Below are 19,948 nucleotides of genomic sequence, written 5' to 3' on the forward strand. Positions count from 1 at the left end.
TATATATATGATCTATTTATTTTGAAGGATGAATGTGCCAAAGTTGCAGCGACAGCAATTTCAGAAGTGAATGGTACCATTTACACTGTTGGTCCTACAACAGACACTGTCGGTAAGTAATTATTATATATTTTTTAATTTGAATTTATGATTTGCTCTTGTCAATTACAAAATTGACAATTAGCAGATGGGATAATTTACTCCTGATAATTCCTTTGATTTTACTGGAAAAAAAACTAAATAATTTTGAACTAAAGTTTTTGATTGGGATTAAGAAATAACATTAATTAAAAAAAATTAAATCTGTACCGCTATAACCAATGAAGGGTCTGGGGTGTAGTACTTTGTAAGGAAGTACTGTTACTATACCAACAGTTGTGCAAGGTGGTGATTTGGTCAGAATCACACTCGACCGCCAGATTTTTACTCAATTAAGGGTACCCACTTCATGCTGGGTGGATCCTGTAGGGCTCCCGAACCCACAGGGCTGACTCAAAGGCTATAGGTAACATATAATAATTATCTGCCAGAGTCGGATTCAAATCTGGGTCTTTGGAGTTAGTAGTCCATTGCCTTACCGATGAGCTACCTATTCCCAATAATGTTAATTAATAATAAGTTAAAAGTAATGTAATATTAATAAAAGTAAAATAATATTAATAACAACTTAAAAGTACTTAATAACATAAAAATAAAGCATAGTTATTGAAATTCACAAATATTTATAAATATGATGAGGTTCATAGTTATAATGAGGTGTTAATAGTTGACAGTAGTAGATATGAGAAGATGATCGTAGGTGTGGTCAACAAAGATACATAGATAAACAAAACTTATCTATTTATACCACTTATTTATTTTATTCTTTTTGGCACGAACAAATAAGTTTTGTTCATTTGTGTATCTTTGCTGTGACCACACCCCTGATCATCTTCTCCTGGTAAATATGTTATTTATAATTGAGAGTAATTGAATAAGTAAATTTTCCTAAGCAACAAAAATTAACATAAATCAAATAAATGCATGCTGATGACTATTAGCAATTTTTGGTTAATTTCAAATATATATAATTAAATAAATGATGCTGACACTACAAATCTTTAAAAGCTCTGAAAATGAACCGGATCATGAAAATTTATCATTAGCTCAAAAAATAAAACAGTAAAGTTGTCAATTAATATAAGTTTTTGTGATGTAGGAGGGATGTGTGAGGTAAATTAATGCTTGCTTATTGTGAAAAAATTAAAATAAAAAAATTAATTAAAAACTGATAGGAGAATAAATAATTATTTTAAATGAAGTGAAGTTAATATATCAATAGGTTAATACTAAATGATACCGAACATGAAAATATAGATAGTCTCTCTCTACGTTCAGAAATTATTATAAAAGATCTCTGTTTTTGAAAGAACATGGAAAGAAAACCATTTTGTTTTGAAGAATGTTTATTTGTAAACCTGGAAAAATTGTGATATTGTTAACTTAACATCCTACCTTCCTACGGAAACCTTTCTATAAATTGTGGGAAATGACTCAAGAACAGGATAATGATTAAAGAACGTAATTACAAACATAAATTAAAAAATCTTTGCTTTTTGTTTTAAATGACGGATAATAAATTTTACTACTTCTGAAAATATCTGTTTTAGAAATTTTATTAATAAATCATTCAAAACAACTAAAGAAAAGGGAATGTTAAAAATTAGGGTAAAACTGAATGAGAAATCATGTATTAGATTCTTTTTGGTTTCACTATCACTACTCTAATAATGATAACTAACAAGGGAGTTTTGAGATCAATCGGAAAGTGTTAAAGGCCATTTGAAACATCTTCAGGTAGAGAGGTTTAAATATTTAAGTTCTACAGAAACTAGAAAAAACGAAATTGATGAGGAAATATGAGTAAAGTTAAGGGCAGAGAATGCTTTTATTTTTCAATTTTAAAGTCGCTTAGCTTGTGCCTTCTGTCAAGAAACTTGAAAGTTAGAATTTCCAAAACTTTTATCATTTCTACTGTTCTTTACGGTTTCAAAATATGGCCTCTTACACTGAAAGAACTGCTGTACCAGGTAAACATAATTCAGATTATAACATTGAGATGAATAAGACCAAAACGTAGGTGGGAGGATTGCATCAAGACTGATCTAATAAATTTTAGATTGGACAGGTGTTATTGAGCAGATATGTGCAGCCAGCAATTGGTGGTGTTGGTAGCCTTTATTATTATTATTTTAACATCTTAGATTACCAATAGTTTTAATTCTGCTAACATTGAGTGAATGAGTAATAATGAAGAAATAAGAAAATGCCACGTTTTTTTCAGGTTTACTGTCTTTGAAAAAAAAAAAAAAAATACTTATATCTAGCTACAATTTATAGTTAGCAGTAAAATCTAGGAACCATAATTTTTCAAACACTGCTTAACTTGTTATTAGTCAAGTTTTTCAAGGTAATATAAGAGAGGCCCTATAATGGAGTAGGAGGGTGTGTTAGGTAGATTTCTTATTTTTTGTGTTTTGATCTCTACTTGAGAATTTGTTAATTTCCTATACTTGTAATATATTTAGAATACAAATAAATCACCAAAAGTTTTGTTAAGATTATATAGTTTCTTATGTGGTAAAGTCTTAAAGAACAGACTAGTTAAAAAAAAAAAAAAGAGGTCATTAGTACATGAACTACTTATGAAAAAAGTTGAGTAGCTACTAAAATAAAAAAAGGTAGTGAAAAGATATATAAAACCAAATTTAACATGAATTATTTAACAAAATGGCAACATAAATTTAATAAAAAATGTCCTTTGATGGGGTGTTAAGGGATATATAATTTTTTAGCTAATTCAACTAATTTCTAATTTCTTGGAAAGAAAGGATACTGCATTGACATATTTTTTTATTTTCTATAAGGACCTGGAGCAGGAGGTAGTGACGATTGGGCAAAAGGAGTGGCGAAAATAAAGTATGTATATACTTTTGAACTTCCAGGCTTAAACCACCCACAAGGAGGCTTCGGTCCGTTGGAATCTTCCCTTGCTCCTATGATACAGGAAGCCTTTGTGGGTATAAAGGCTTTTGTGAACTATCTGAAAGACAAAAAATATATAAAGACTTCTGAAGGTAATATTAACTCAAAAGAATCTCAAATATGATTTGTGGAATATTTACTTGTCTAGTAAATAATTGATACAACATCTCTGTTAAGTTTGAATGGTACACAATGGGTTTAGTGGTCCTTTGGACTGGAGAGCTCAGGTATATCTAGGTTTAGTCCAAATAGGTCCTTTTTCTAGGCATTGTTTTATGCAATTTTTTAAAATTAATTTACGATGTGTTGTCAATATTTATTAATAGACTGAAATCATTATTTAGGTATGAAGCAGCAAAATTTTTGTTGTTTTTAAGTGAATTTTAAATTCCTCATGAAAAAAAATAACTTATGCCATTGTCCTATTGTTATCTGAATAAAAACATTTATTGTTTTTCAATTATCAATATGCAATATGTTTCAGCAACCATCTAGCATTTTTAAATACCTTTCAAGTCCTATAGCCTATAATGACAAAAGGAATGATCAATTTATTACTTAATATTGCCATTATAAACAAGACTGACATGATCTCACCCTAGCTTTGTGGAGCATTATTAAGGCATTATTAGTATTTATAATACCTATCCCAAATCTATATATTTCACAACAATAAATGTTCTACTTTTATCTTCTATAAATTCTCTAAATCTAATTTCTAAAATTGGTCTGGATAAAGTATCAACACTTGTGTACTTGTCTACAATCCAAACAAAGTTGCCACAGTCTGTTAAACATAAGAAAGGTATTCTATATGATCTACTATATAAATAGATAGTGCCAAGTCTAGGTAAACTAAAGATAATGGAATTAATGACAAAACTTTCTATAAATTCCATTATTGATTGGGCCAGACATTGTTCTATATACAATCTTTGTGATTAAAGGCTAATTTTTTTTAATTTGAACCTTTCATTGGTCTATACTTATAAATATTTAACTTTAAAGAACCTTCTATGGAATGTGTAATTCAAATTTTCTTTAACTTGTTTTGGCTGTGATTCTGATTAGCAAAATATTGTGTATTTTGAGGTCCAAGCCAATGAATATAAACCATTTAATCAAAAGTTTTGTATACTAAACTGTTTTAAGATTTATTTAATTTTTGTGGAATTGAATAATTCATGACTAGAAAGTACTTATATGTGTGTTTTTTTTATTAAATAAGTTATTGTTTAATTTATTAAGTATTTTAAATAAAATTTAAAAATGATTACTGATGATCTTAAATATCCTTCCCCTTCTACTTATCCTTATTTAACCTCAAGATCCTATGAAAATATAGCTGCTTTGCTATGATAGTGGGACAACATAAAAGAAATATAATAAAAATATCTTTTATTGAACAATTTCCTATAACAATAGCGTATAGCATGGTGGGAGTTAATTTCTCTACTTTAGTCCCATGTCACAAACCTATACATTTCAATAAGTAAACCTTATTTATAGTACAATCTATGGAATAAATCCATCCAAAAATATTTTTTTTTTTTTTTAATTGTGTACATATATTTACAAAATCATTACTTCTCAACCTTTGTTTATTTATCATTGACCTATACATTAAAAAATATAAATTCTTGTTATTTAAGGTCATAAATAATTGTGTGGATTAAAAATATTTTTTAATGACTTGAAATCAAGTAAACTACAAGCAATAATGCTGTCCTTAGTTGAACTATCAACTGAATTTTATTGAGAAAAGACAAGTTTTTGTCTATTCTTTTGTACCTGAGATATTTTTCTTACTTTATTTTCAAATATTGAAGTAATAAATTATTTTAATTTAGTGAAGCAGATGGAAAAACATTACAGTCTACATATGTTGAAAAAAAGAAAATTAAAAATTATAATTTTGCTGATGAACCAATTCAACTTAAGAGGATAGAATCTTAATGTTGCATTTTTTATGTTTAGTATCATTATTCTGTGTCAGAAATGTTTTCATTAATTCCAAATTTTTCTACACTGGGTGTCTATTATCTCAGGGATTATATGAATTTAATCTGGCCCATGATGACCTCAATGCTTGCCATCTTACAGGCACCATATCTCATATTTAACATTAAACCTCAAGTTTATCAAATTGTGCTCTCCATTCAATTTCTTTTATTTATTTATTTAATGTAATTTACAACTGTATAGAATAATTTTAATTAAAAAGTCCCTTGGCCATCATCTTTTCAGATACCGCACAGGATTATCAGACATTGTTAAGGATGAGAGATTATGAACTAGTGGATTAGGATGGTGAATTTAGGAGTTTGGAATGAAAATAAGCAAATCTGTTTCGGCCCAAATCTGCAACAAAAAGGATTAAGGCTTTGTGGATGAGTTTATTTGTGATGTAAAAAGGAGCATCAAGGATTTTATGGAGGATTTTGGATTGTAAGGATTGGATGCAGGAGGAATTTGATGGTTTAGTAGAGCCACAGTGCTCAATTCCATATGTCAAAATTGATCTGATTATCATAGTAATAATTTTTTTAGTGAATCGGAAGTTTAGAGTTGTCAAGTAGGGGTTGTAGAAATTGAAATCTACGAGCAGTTTCTAGTCGTTTTAGTCTTGCATGTGGATTCCAAGTAAGTCTCTTGTCAAGATGGAGTCCTAAGTAGCGAGTCTTGAACAAATTTTGTTGAACACTGGCGTTAGTGGAGTATTTAAAAAAGATAATGTAGGACAGTAGGTTAGAGGTTTACGACAGAGAGTAACGGTGATCTGGTTGGATTTGTCAGAATTTATTTTAATTCTCCAGTTTTGACATCATTCTTAAATATTAACTAATAGAATTGATGTTATGTGTGTCTGTAGAGTTTGTGATGGATTAGTAGGGTCGTTGTTTACAGACAGTACACATGTGTTGGGATATCAGCTGTATAAACCATATAGAGAATTGGGCCTGAGATACTACCTTGAGGAACACCTGTGGACTGAGAAAAGAGAGATGATTAGGGTAGGTTATGATTTACTTTAAAGGTTCTATCAGAGAGGTAGGAGCAGCTTAAAAGGAAATATGTAGGGGTAAGGAATTGATGAAGTTTATAGAGCAGACCTGCATGCCTGAGTCGATCAACAGCCTGTCCAACATCAAGGAAGACTCCCGTGCAGTACATTCTGCTCTGGAATGTGGAAGGCATGACTTTAACCACAGGATGGGACTGTTGTCATTCAATTTTTGACGGCTATCTTGATGGAAAAATTATATTTTACTCCCATCTATATAACATAACAGCGAATATAACATGTTTTTTGAAGTCCAAGAGGCAATTTATTAATGTCCTTTTGTGCATTTTTTTTTTTTGGTGTTCAGCTCATTAACAAAGAATTTTAGACAGCTAAATCGTCAATAAAATAAATCCTTTTTTTCTGGAAATATTTAACACCATGCTATTACTGACTCTTCTTCCAATACTCAGGGACATGTTTTGGTTCATCCAACTGCATGTTTGCTCTTACTTGTTTACTAAAAGCCCTTTCCTCAATACAGTTAATAAACTTAAGAGGTTCACTTCGAGGTCTTGCAGTAGGACTACAGGATAATAGTATTCAGTGGAATTGCCCTTATTTATGGTGCTATATGACATTATTATAAAAACAATTTTTATCAATTTCACTTATACTTTTACAAGCATTATGGATCCTAATTGCACTTTTTAGTAATTCAATCAAAATTTCACTTATTTTATAGATTTCACTTATTTTCACTATTGTACATAATAGGTTGAAGCTAGCTAATAAATAATAAAGTTAGTCAAGATTACAGTAATATGATTCCTCTGATAACTCTTTTTTTTTATTTTATGGCAATCCACAGCGAAGGTGGTTTATCTGGTTATCTACTGCTGACCAACCTATTCTAACCACGGTGGCGGGTCAAGTTTTTCATTTTGTGGAACCGCCACTTAATGAAGAAGTTAACATCCCCATGCCGAATTCGAACCGGCGCCGCCCGCAGATCTTAGATCAATAGACCTAACCAACTGAGCAACAGGCAGCCATAAGATAACTTTTAATTTCTTCAAAATAATACACAATTATTGCGTGTTTTAAAGTATTTTGCTAATAAATTATTAAACATAATTTTTAATACTGAAAACAAACTTAATTCAAAATAGATTTTAAATTAAAAAAAAAAAAATGACAAATTGTTCTATTAAATGTAGCATAAAGTAAAGTTTAAGGGCTTTCCAATACTTTTTACAAGCATACTAATCAATCCGTGATCGGACATATATAAATTACATATTTTAACATGATATAATAAAGTAGAAAGAAAACATTTTTTTTTCTTCTTTTTTCTCACAGTTTTCTATTACAATCAATTCTACACACTAAATAAAAATATTTCAGTTTATTCCTTTTTTTCTTTCCCATTCGTGTCCCTTCTATTTCACAATATTTGTTTCATTTTATCAACAAATTCACTCTCCCGAATTCCCCCTCTCAGATCCTCCCCAGTGACTCGCTAAACAAATTAAAATGTTTTTTTAATGGTCTTATATCATGAAAATTAAACAGAGGGAACTCGAGAGTCATGGAAATCAAAATTAAGTTTTACTTCAAATCTTAAGAAAATGGACACCTCAGTTTTTTTTTTTTTTTTCAGAACCCTTCATTTGTATTCCAAGTATGAGTGCATAGTTGTGGAAAATTACAGTTTTTATATGGTTAACTCAGGTTTAAGAAAGGTAACTACATGACCCGAAATTTATAAATATAAAGTTTGCTGGGCCTTAGATATTAGTTGGTAAACTGCAGGATTTACGTAAAAAATCATAGTGATTGAACAATTTATGAATACAACGTACTAGTTTTTATTGTCAACAAAATTTTTCTTCACAAAACAGAAGTGAGCTTGACTTTGCATGCCAGATGTACACCGCCCAAGAGGACCGCATCGGAAGGTAATAATTACTGGAGGAGGAGCAGAAGAAACGAAGCTCAAGAGGAAGCTGTTAGTACTCCGCCCCCGTTCACAAGCTAATGCCTGCGCAAGCCTTTGCGCACACTCTATGCCGACTTCCAGGTAGTATAGGTTAATTGTTCGCGGAAGATGCTCATCCTCCATTCCAAGCGGCAGTTAAGCCTTCGCCGCGTAAGGGAAACTGCTTAGGCCTTATCCGAAGGAACGGGAAGTCTAAATCTGTAAGGGCCGTCGCCCTGGTCGTCGTAAACAGACGGCACGTTCCATAGTTGCGGAATAGTGCTGCTCAACTGGAAAGCATTGCATGAGTGATACAATGTTAAGACGTCTACCTCCTGATTTAAAACTAAACTCTAGTCAAAATATTCCTAATGTTTTAACACTAGACAAAAAATAAATTATGCACACCAAATTGACTCTAATTTTTTTTCAATCTTCCTCTGATTCTTTAAACTCTTTAATAACTGAAATAGGAAAATATTCAAAAAACAACAACTTGAAGATATGTAACCCAACTAAACATATTCATATAAAAATTATCAATCTATCTGTATTTTATTTCATACTAAAACTTTTTTTCCTCCTTGAAATTAGGTCATAAATAATTAGAATGAATTATATAAGGGTATATCCCAAAAGTAATGTAATAGTTATTATATATACCAATATTTATAAAAACAAATATATATTAAAACAAATAAATAAAAAAAATATATTTCCGAGAGGTAGTCCGAAACGTAAATAATTGCGTTGAGACTGATTTAATAGATTTGGGTTCGGAGGGGTGTTATTGGACAGATGTATGTCCAAACTATGATAATCGCAGGCGATCTCAACACCAACCTTCTCACAGACTCCCCCGATCGATCATATCTTATGGACCTAATTTTCTCCCTAGACCTTTATATTGTTTCCTACCAATCCACACATCATACCCAGTCCACTGATACCTGGCTTGATGTATTTATAATTGATTCCCTCCAGAACCTTTTATGCTCCTCCCAAATCCTGTCCTTTTCTTTCCTCCCATGACCTCATCAAAATTTCCTACAACGTTCCCACTCCGTTGCTTATCCCAAAGAAAAATAGTTGGCGAAACCTTGATTCTTTAACGATAGAAAACATTGGTCCCTACCTTGATGAACTTTCCCTCTCCTTAGAACCCATCTATTCACTTTTATCCATTGACGACATGGTCGAATGCCTATCCTCGAATCTTCTTAAATTTCTAAACCAACACGCTCCTCTTAAAACCCGTACCTTCAAACGCTCTCCGGCTCCCTGAACTAAGAAACTCAACTCCAACTCAACTTCAACTCAGAAATAAGAAATTTAATGACAAGACGAGATCTGCTAGAAGACGCTTCAGACGCATCAGAAGTTCAGAGCACTATTCCACCTTTAAGTTCCTCCGGAACCTTACCCAAATACCCTTACGCCGCGCCAAGGAGCAACACTTTCACAACATCCTATCCCAAGCACCTGATCCTAAATCTAAATGGAAAATCCTTAAGAACCTCCCCGTTATAAGTCCTAAATCCTGTCCATACTACCCAATTGATCCAGACGAGCTTAATACTTTCTTTGTTGCTCCTCCTCCTTCAACAACCTCATGCGAATTTTCATCTCTTCACATCCCTGAAATCCCATTTGATGCCAATAACTTTTATTTCTTGAATGTTTCTCCAGATGACTTAATCTCAGCAGTCCTCAAGTCCAGAACTAACGATTACGGCCCAGACAATGATCATGTAAAGATTATCAAACTTTGTTCCTGCCTTTCTGCACATTTATAACTTCTCCCTTGAAAATTCCGTTTTTCCCAAAGCCTGGAAGAAAGTCCTCGTCCGACCATTGAACAAAGTACCTCCTTCTTCAGTTTCCGCCTTTCGGCCAATATCCATTTTATCCAATTTGGCCAAGTCACTAGAAAGATTAGTCCACTTCCAACTTAATAATTTTCTCGACCAAAAAGCTCTCCTTAATCCTTTCCAATCCAGTTTTCGCTCTCAACATTCCTCACTATCCGCTATAGACTATCATCATAAATCAATTTTAGTCCTTTTTGATTTTTCGAAGGCATATGACACAGTTAACCATAAGATCCTCTTCAATAAACTTCAAAATCTTTCCATGTCAAATTGTGTCCTAAAGTGGTTCCTCTCCTTCCTATCCCATTGTTCCCAAACAGTCGTCATTCCGAATAAACCTCTTTCCTCCCCCCTTCTTCTGACACGAGGTGTTCCTCAGGGATCCTCACTTTCACCAACCCTTTTCTCAATTTATATCAACGATCTTCTTGATTCCATTCACCATGCACAATACCACATATATGCAGACGATCTCCAAATCTATCTGTCCTTCTATCCCTCCGAGATGCTTGAGGTCATCCAAAAGATACAAGAAGATTACAGCATTAACGCATGAGCGTTTAACAATGATTTGAAACTGATTGCTGAAAAAACCAAGGCCACTCTTATTGGTTCCAAACGCCTCCTTCGTTCCCTCCCTTACTGTCCTCTACTCTTCCTTAACAACCAACCATTCACTTCTATCCTACAATAAAAAACCTTGGAGTCACCTTTAACCAACACCTCTCCTGGAATAATCACATTTCTCAATTCACACGCAAATCCATAAATGTACTCAAACAATTCCTAAGATTACGTAATTCCATTCCTCAAAACACCCCTCAGCTCCTGGTATCCTCTCTCGCCTTCTCCCACTTTGACTACGGTTCCTTGGTCCCATGGAGGGCTACCGGGTTGGTACTCCGAGTTGAAGTGGCTCTATCCAAACTCCCGAAGGCAATATCTCCTTGAAGTTTTCCTATTCTAAGTTCTTAAAATCAAAAAACCTAACTATATCTAAGATCTCCTCACTCTTCGTTCATCCATCCACTCATTAAACACCAGGTCCCAATCGATTGATTTATATATGCCCTCATATGGAACCACCTTCTTTTGCAAATTCTTCGTCATACGTGCAACCTCCTTCTGGAATGCTCTTTTCATCTCCATTACCCAGTCCTCATCCATTCTTTCCTTTATAAACACTAGTAAAGCCAATATACCAATGTAATTTCATTTTACTATCTTAAAACTTGTAAATGCTTGCCAGATAAAAATCTTAATTTATGAACCATGTATTTATTCTTAGGGGACATATGTCCCAGAATAAAATTATTTTTTCATTTCATTTCATGTATGTATAGAATGATTATCGACATCGAACATTCGGGTTCGCTAAGCTTTTATTATACATTAAACTATTAAACATAATATTCACTAAAAAAAAAAAATAATTTAGTTACCAATCAGAAGTTATTAAATTCAACTTCGTAACCAGTGGCGGTATACAAGTGGTAGACGTCGTCAAGGAAATAAACACTAACATCTTTATATCTATGGAATACCAAGTTATAAAAATGTATTCTACTTATTTCTTGAATAAGGTTGGTGATAATTAAATATTATAACCGCGACACTCTATCATACTCTTACGGCACCCTGTTTGAAACCGATGGGGTAGAGAGAATCCTTCAGATATCAAAGGAGTCAGGAGGTAATCCCAACTGTTGATCGAGTAACTAATTCTTATGATTGGCCAACTTATCTCTTGTCACTACCGAAATATTGGTGCTGTTGAAGGAAATTATGTACCATGCCATCGACCGCATTTTAGTTTTAAATTAACCCAACCAGAATACAGCATGATGGTTATGTTGTGGGAGACCTTGTAGACATACCAACTTTATTATTGTAATCAACACAACAGGTTCTACCATGTATATACGACTCTTAATAGAAAATATGCCCAAACGATATCTCGTTTAATGGTAGCCTTGATTAAATATTTGAAGTAGCCATAATGGACATCCAAGAATATTAGAACCTGTAATAAATTTGCCTATAATTACAAATTCCATTATTTTTAAATTATCGTTGATCTCTCTAATGAACATCAGATTGAACTTTAAAAGGGGCGATCAGATAAATTTACATAATTACATATAATATGTTACATTAGCTAAAGCAATGTTTTCGTCAGAACATAAAATGAGAAGAGCATTAAATAATCTTCCTCTACTTGGCATCTCATCAATATTTTATAAACTATCTTGAAAGATATTTGTCTACAGTAACGATTTCACGAAGATAAGACGGCAGTTGTCGAAGACATCACGGCTAAATGCTAATTAGGTGCTAATATTATGAAGGATTCCCATCGATGATATAAAAAAACATGTACGGAACACGAATCCGCGCCTTGTAAATAACAAGAAGCCTGGTACAAATTACGGAAACCTGGCTAATTTATATGCGCCACACCAGTCAGGAACGAGAGACATGACTTACAGGTTTGAAAAATCGTCTATATGCCTTGGAATATACCTGAAGAACAAACAAGTCTCTTATAAATCTAGGTATTTACGAGATGAAACCGAAGAGAAGTTAGATAAGGTAGCAATTAAAACCCGAACTCATTCGAAAACAGGAATAAGAGTCCGAATTCCCGGAGGGGTCCTCTGCCAAGTGGATTTGACATTTGCAGCGTTTGTTACAACAGTTTTTTCCTTATACTTTTATTTGTATGCAAATTGTTCCTTTCTTTAGGAACGTTTTCTTCTTATAATTTTTTTACTTTCCATCAACTCGATAATATAATTTTTTATTCCTGAATTCTCATTTAAATTACACTTCTAGGATCCTCTAATTCTAAATACTTATTGAAAAAAAATATTTTGATCGCATGTGAATTGAAATAGACGGTCGTGGGTACGGCCAAGAAAAAAAAAACAAATAGTTTTGAATTTTTAATTTATGCCGATGTTTCAACCCTCAATGCAGGTGTTCAGCAGGGCTTAAGTGATGAGTTGATGTGACCAAAAGGACTGAAATTTTGCAACTGTCAGCCCCTTTATTTACATCTCTACCTTTCATATCAACCCTGGTGATTCGACATTGTGGCTCGTAACGTTGGGAATAAATAGATAGTTGAGATCTATTTTTTATTTCTTCTTGATCGTATCTACTTCAAATTAAAAAAAAAAAAAAAAAAGTAGTTTGTTGTGACTATATTTATAGTAGTAACATATTCGGCACTTTTGAACAGTACAGTAAATACTAGAGAAAGGGTTAGATTAATGTACCTTAATATTGTAAAAAACGAACGAACTGCAAGAGAAGCTACTCGCGCTCCCGTAACGAAGGAAAGCAATTTTAGCTCCAGCACAAATAAGGAAAAGGAAATTGAAGACGGATGAAACTTTATGAGAAATGAAATCTCACTGAATAAGCTTAAAATTATAAAAAATTGAAGTCAAGCCCTGCAATACTTCCAGCCGTAATTATCATAGAGACGAGGTCGTATTGACTAGGATAAGAATAGTTAACAGGGGACTATTTCTGGAATGGCAATAAGCTATAATTTTTCAAGAACGCCCATTATTCACAGAACAATACAATTGATGATTACATTTTAAAAGTGACATAATATACAATCAGAATTACGACATCAAATAGATAAAAGCTCCTTCAGAACAAATGTACTATTATAGTAGAAAGGGAAGAAAAATAAAAAAATAAATGGCATTCATGACCAGCGAAGTTTTACGTTATTAAAAGTGAAAATGGTTTAACTTGGGGTGGTGAAATACCGGTGCTTGGGTATGCTGATGATCTGCTATTGTTGGGTGAGGACAAGGAAACTATAGAACTAAATACAACCGCGTTAATAAATTCCAGTAAGGAACTAGGTCTTGAAATAAATACGGATAGATATTGAGAATAGGTCATACGAATTTAACTCATGCATACCTGATCAATAAGCAACCACCGCCAAAATGTCAATACTGCAACAGTTTACTTACAGTCAGTCACATATTTGAAGAATGTCATTTCTATTACATGAACTTACGTAGGTTGGGAGTGGGACCCAGTGTTTCGGATACCCTGATTGATAACCAAAAAAAAAAAAATAGAAATGGTTTTAATTTTCTTAAAAAGGAATAATCTTTTGAATAAGATCTAAACCCAAAAGTTTTTCATATGTATTAAAAAATTCTAAAATAAGTAACTATTCAAACTTATTTAGCAATTAAAGAATCCCAAATCTTTAAATAGAATTATAAAGTGAGAAACGTGGGCGTTGATGACCTCAGGGGTTTACGCCCAAAAACCCCCAACCAACAACAACAACATGGTTAGCAGTAGAAACGCGAGCAATTTGGGTGATATAGATATAGGAGGAAATACGTTTGAACAGGTAAATAGGTTTAAGTATTTTGGTTCTACGGTAACTAGAAAAAACGAAATTGATGAGGAAATAAAAGCGACGTCGAAGGCGGGAAATGCTTGTTATTTTTCAATTTCGAAACTGCTTAGCTCGCACCTTCTATAAAAAAAGTTAAAAATTAGAATTTACAAAACTATTATCCTTTCAACTGGTTTTTTATGGATGCGAGACATGGCCTCCTACACTAAGGGATGAACAGCACCTTAAGGTTTTCGAAAATAAAGTATTAGGTAAAATATTCGGACCGAAAAAGTATGAATTTAGAATAAAACACAACACTGAATTAAGGGAAATGCATCCGGAAAATATAATTCATGTAATAGCATTACGGCGTGTAAGATTGGCGTGTGAAGTTGTAGGGCTTAGTAACGAGCAGATCCCTAAAATATTAATAAACACTGAACCGACGGGTTAACGTTCGAGAGGTAGACCGAAGCGTGGATGGGAGGATTGCATGAAAACTGATTTAGTAGGATTGGGTTTGGAGTGGCATCACTGGAAGGATGTATGTAGAGAGCGATTGGTGCTATCGGCATCGAACTTTCGGGTTCGTTATCCACCTATTTTATTCTATTTTTTGTTTATTTATTGCATTTTTCAGAATTTTCTTTAGTCCAACATAAGGATATAATTTTATATAAAAAGTCACTTTTAATTAAGCCCATTTAATTTTTAGCTTTGAAGAAACTATTAAAAAAAAGAAAAAAAAGGAACACTAGTTCTGTTAATCCTATCAGCAATGTAAGCAACGTTGTTCTGATATTGAAGCTTTTTTTGAATGAGAGAATATTCTCAAATCTTTTAAATCCCTTTCACACACAGTTTTAATCGTGAATTAAAAAAAAAAACTTATATCTGTTTAAAACTTAACACTGACAAGTAATCATCTTCATATAACTGAAATATCTCCATATTTCAATGATTCAAGTAAGAAATCAGCGGAAAGCTAATAACATTTTTCAGAGCAAAGACGTGAATCTTTTCAATTGTTTCGAAGAGCTGAAGAATAATAAAAATAGCTATTATATTTAATTATTTTGGAGGGAAGATGGCTTCCTTTCTGATGTACGAAAATTTCTACAATAGCTTCTTATATATTTTTTATAATTTATAATGTTTTGTATTTTATTATAATTTTATACATATATTTACATAGACAGGATTATTGTGTTTAGAATGCTAAATTAACTTTTCAATGTCCTATGGTTGGAGTTCCCCAACAAAATGTTAATATTGTACATAGGTGCGATTGTTTATTTATTTTATTGTTACTTAAATTTAATTTTCTTTGTCTTGTACATAAATTATTCTTTAAAATTTTATTTTATCATGTTGTTGATACAGATTCAGGTTTCTATTGATACAAACCATAATAGTATTTTATCTTATTTACTATAAAAATATTTCGTTATTATTATTATTTATTTATTTTTCTTTTAATTCAGTGAGTACTATTGTTATCATTTACATTTTGTTTTTTTCCTTTTTCTTTTGCTCTTCTATGTCTATATATATTGTATGAATGAATATTTGAGAATTGATACTTAATGTCCTTAATTCGTGGCAGATTTTATTAATTATCTCCAATAAAATAAAATAAATCATATGCTTGATATAAAATATTTGCCACCTGTCAAAGCTACAGTGGCTTACAAGGTACGGAATTAAACTTAATCTCCAATATTGGAGACCAGACTAATGAAAGACACCCTTCTATTAACTCTGTATTTATTTACTCTTATAAGTCTGTTGTTTTTATTTATTTTTTTTATTAACTCTTTAAATAATGTAATAGTTGTTTTTGTTAGTTAATTTTTCTGCTTTCAATGTTCTAATACATAACTATTGTTATTATTTTCTAAATAATTTGTTTTTATTATCTAAAATTATTTAATAATAATAAAATTATAAATAGTTAAGGGGTCTTTTATGCAAGGTTCTAAATCCCGGATTATCAATTGTTATAATAACCATGTAAGGCACACGAGAGCGATCTGGAAGTAAATAAAAAAAAGATGTAAATTATGCAGTTCTTGATGAAAAAAATAAATAAATATTTTAAAATAAAATTTTACAGGAGTAAAATTTTGTTTTTACCGATAAAGTTTGAAGAGAACTGGTTGATTCTGATTGATGCACGAGCAACAAAAACATCCTTTGAAATTCGTGACGTCCAGACTAAGTACCAAGGCCATATTTTATCTAAATTACAGTCTTCAATATTAGACGTAGCTACCTGTAAAGATTACCGCAACAATAATTGAGGGGTTGTTACATTTTTTTCACCGGGTTCCCGCCACTGTGTACTGCCATGACAGCGGACCTAATTCCTAGTCGCGATGTACCGCTAGTTTCACCTGTGTCGGTAATAATGTCAAATGAAGTCATCTATTCGGCATTCTTCATTGGAGAATTCTACCTGGAAGAGGCGAAACCACGGTACAGCTGTAAGATGGCACTCGAGCTGTCTACGACCTTCTCTCGACTCCTATTTCCACAACATAATGTCTTCTCTCTTTATGCTTCTTTACACTACCTTTTTATATTGGGCGTAAACTACTTGAAGGAATGCGTATGTGTGCTCGGTTCTACCTTGTACCAGAGCGTTTAGAAATAAAGGAAATAAAATAAAAAAGTAATGGCTGCCAATGTTAGATTCTATGCTCAAGAACATCCAGTAAGGACTGACTTCGCTGTCGCTTGGTATAAAGCATTGCTACTCCACCACTTATAGTCTTGTAAAAATTGCTTAAAATTTGGATGTACCTAGAAGTAAGGGTAAACTTATCTCTTATGTGAAAAAATGTTTGAGAATACGATGGTAAAAAGTTAAAACTCCCGGAGGGTCCGTAGCCCCAATATTACAGATTTTTATATTAAAATGGCTACCGCATATTTGGGTTTATTGTCACCACCAGCCGGAATGTCCCTCACATTTCTTGTAAGCCCCCGGCTTTAGAGCCACAAATGTAATAACCGCCTTCAGCGGACCATGTTTTGCTCATCTTATAATGCCGTTAGGCAAAACAAGATAACTTGTAAATACATGTATTATATATTATTTTATTATAATCCGTATTATATTTATATTATCAATAAAGAGGTTTTTTAAAATAAAAAAAATTGGGTTTATTGTCAATAACTCTAAAAATAGCTGAAATATTATTATAAACTACACAATAGTGCATTGAACCAGCATCAATTTGAGCACTAGTAGAGTTGTTTATGTTCAACAATTCCTGTGATAAAGTTAAAAAAAAAAAAACTTTTGTCCAATAACCATACAAAAATCATTTTGTGAATTTATTTTGACAAATATCATGAAAAGTACTGTTTATGGAAAATAATCAATATAAACTACTTCATTCCTTACGTTCAGTAGTTTCCTTGATACAGTTTTTCCAAAACAAATATTTTGTCTCCAAATAACGATAATTTTACATTTTGTGAATAAACAGACAAACTACTATTCTACCGAATATGTTCTTTAGTATAACGATTTTCGAATTGAGCACTAAAATCATCTATTAATGTCAAACTTTTCTCAGAATATGACTCATTTTCAATGTACAGATATTGGAAAACACCAAAATCGTGTAGAAATGTTTATAATATGCGCTGTAAGATTACAATTGTCCAAGATAGATCATATTTCCCCAGATAATATGATAACTCATTAATAATAAACTTGCTTGAAAAAATATTGGCGTTTGAAAAACCATATCTCAGAAAATATGAAACGTGAATAGTTCAATTACGGATGAATTTGAAGCTCGTGAAATGCACCATATGATTGTTTATAATGATCATACTCCTAATGGTTGTAGTTTTTATGATATTTATACCAAAATATATTCACCAAATCTTACCCTCGTTATTTGGAAAAAAGGAATTAATGTTTGAATTTTTTTTTAATAGTTTATTTATTGTTATTTACAACTGTATAAAAATATATAAAAGTAAATAAATAAATAAAAAAAAGGTCATAGTTTAAATAATTACACATAAAACATTGAACTACTAACATTCCTACGAGAATGTTATTCTATTATTATCCTATTATTCTTTACCCATTTCTGTCAAAGCTTAGAAAATACAGTCTTCAAAGTAATAAATATAAAAAATAAAATGTTTAACACTTTTAAATATTAATTAAAAAAAATTTTTTTTTCAAAGTTGAGTATACAATTTAAAAAAAAAACATCAAAACTTTAATACTTCCTCTTCAAAATATATCTACCAAATCTTACCTTCGTTATTTGGAAAAAAAAAATTAATGTTTGAAAAATTATATCCTGCAAAATAATGAACATACAGAATTCTTTTAGGGCTCAAATCTGTAAAGGATTTTTAATTTTTTTTTTTAATCTAAGTAGTTTTCTGAAAATATAAATAAAATAAAAAAATATCGTAGTTTGAATAATTACATTTCTCACAATAAATTTCCTACAAGAATGTTCTTATTATTCTTCGTCCGTTTCTGTCATAGCTGAGAAAATATACTCTTTAAAGTAATTACTAAAAAAAAAATTGTTTAACGCTTTTTAAATATTAATTAAAAAAAAACAAAACTGTTTTTTCCAGATTGAGTATACAATTTCATAAAGTTCATAATTTCAAGAAAACATCAAAAATTTCTCTTCATTTCTTTATTTCTCAGATGTCTGGAGTATGTTGGCTCAATTTCAAATATATACAATTGTTAACGCCAAGTTAATTAATGAATATGTGCATGTTTGGTAAGCAGTATTAGGACTTAATTTAATTATATTTTTATTATAATATTTAAGTGTGAGAATAACAGTGATAAGCGTTTGGTCGAGCTCTCTAAGCAACGGACTAACGACCAGGTTTTTAAATAAGCTATTGTTAATTTGGTGTCTCCAACTCATTACAAAAGACTGATCTACATAACAATAATATGGCCCATCTGGACATACGGAATTGAGCTTTGGGGCTCCACTAAACCTTCAAATTCCTCTCGTATCCAATCCTTACAATCCAAAATACTTCGTAATATCCTCAATGCTCCTTATTTTGTTACTAATAAAACCATCCATAAAGACCTAAATGTTCCTAATGAAACCGATCTAACCCGAACCCGATATTATTCCTTCCATTATAAACTCCCTAACCACCCAAACCCACTAGTTTTTAACCTTGTTTCCTCTTCCATTCCTGGCAATCCTCCGAGGCTTCTGAAAAGAAGATGGCCTCGTGACCTTATATTGTAAAATGTTTTTAGAGTTCTACTACTGGGTAGTTTCTCTACATTATCATATCATCATTATGATATTACTTCAAATTTACTTGTTGTATTTTATATACAGTTGTAAAGGTCAATAAATAAATAAAAATAAAATAAATTAGTTCTCAGTATAATTCATTACCAGCCCTGTCCAGCGCTCATTATGTATTAGTTATGACACGCTAATTGTTAGGTATAATTAGTGCAGTGCAATACCAGACCCCGTCTTGCGTTAGTAGGGTGGTAGTTCCGATGGCATTGTCTATAACTTCGAATCTACACTACTGTTAAAGTCAGAAATATCCTTTTGTGACCTATGGAAGTAAAGTCATCCTTTCTTCTGGCCCGTCCCCTAGTCACAAAAACTCAGTATTTTAAAGCTATTAATTTCATG

The 19,948-nt window shown here is 31.8% G+C and overlaps 1 protein-coding gene across 1 annotated transcript in view; it reads left to right on the top strand.

Moving 5' to 3' along the window:
• The window catches only part of LOC106690321 (carboxypeptidase B), a gene marked incomplete in the record, with an annotated part of 16,451 nt that extends 12,154 nt beyond the window's left edge, over positions 1-4,297 (top strand). The window contains 2 exon segments of the mRNA XM_067046660.1: positions 28-112; positions 2,907-4,297. Of these exon segments, the coding sequence (XP_066902761.1) occupies positions 28-112; positions 2,907-3,148 (327 nt within the window).
• Between the last annotated feature and the right edge of the window lie 15,651 nt (positions 4,298-19,948).

Source organism: Halyomorpha halys, unplaced genomic scaffold, assembly GCF_000696795.3.
Source record: "Halyomorpha halys isolate HHAL.00 unplaced genomic scaffold, Hhal_1.1 Scaffold1659.1, whole genome shotgun sequence".
In the NCBI taxonomy this organism is placed as follows: Eukaryota; Metazoa; Arthropoda; class Insecta; order Hemiptera; family Pentatomidae; genus Halyomorpha; species Halyomorpha halys.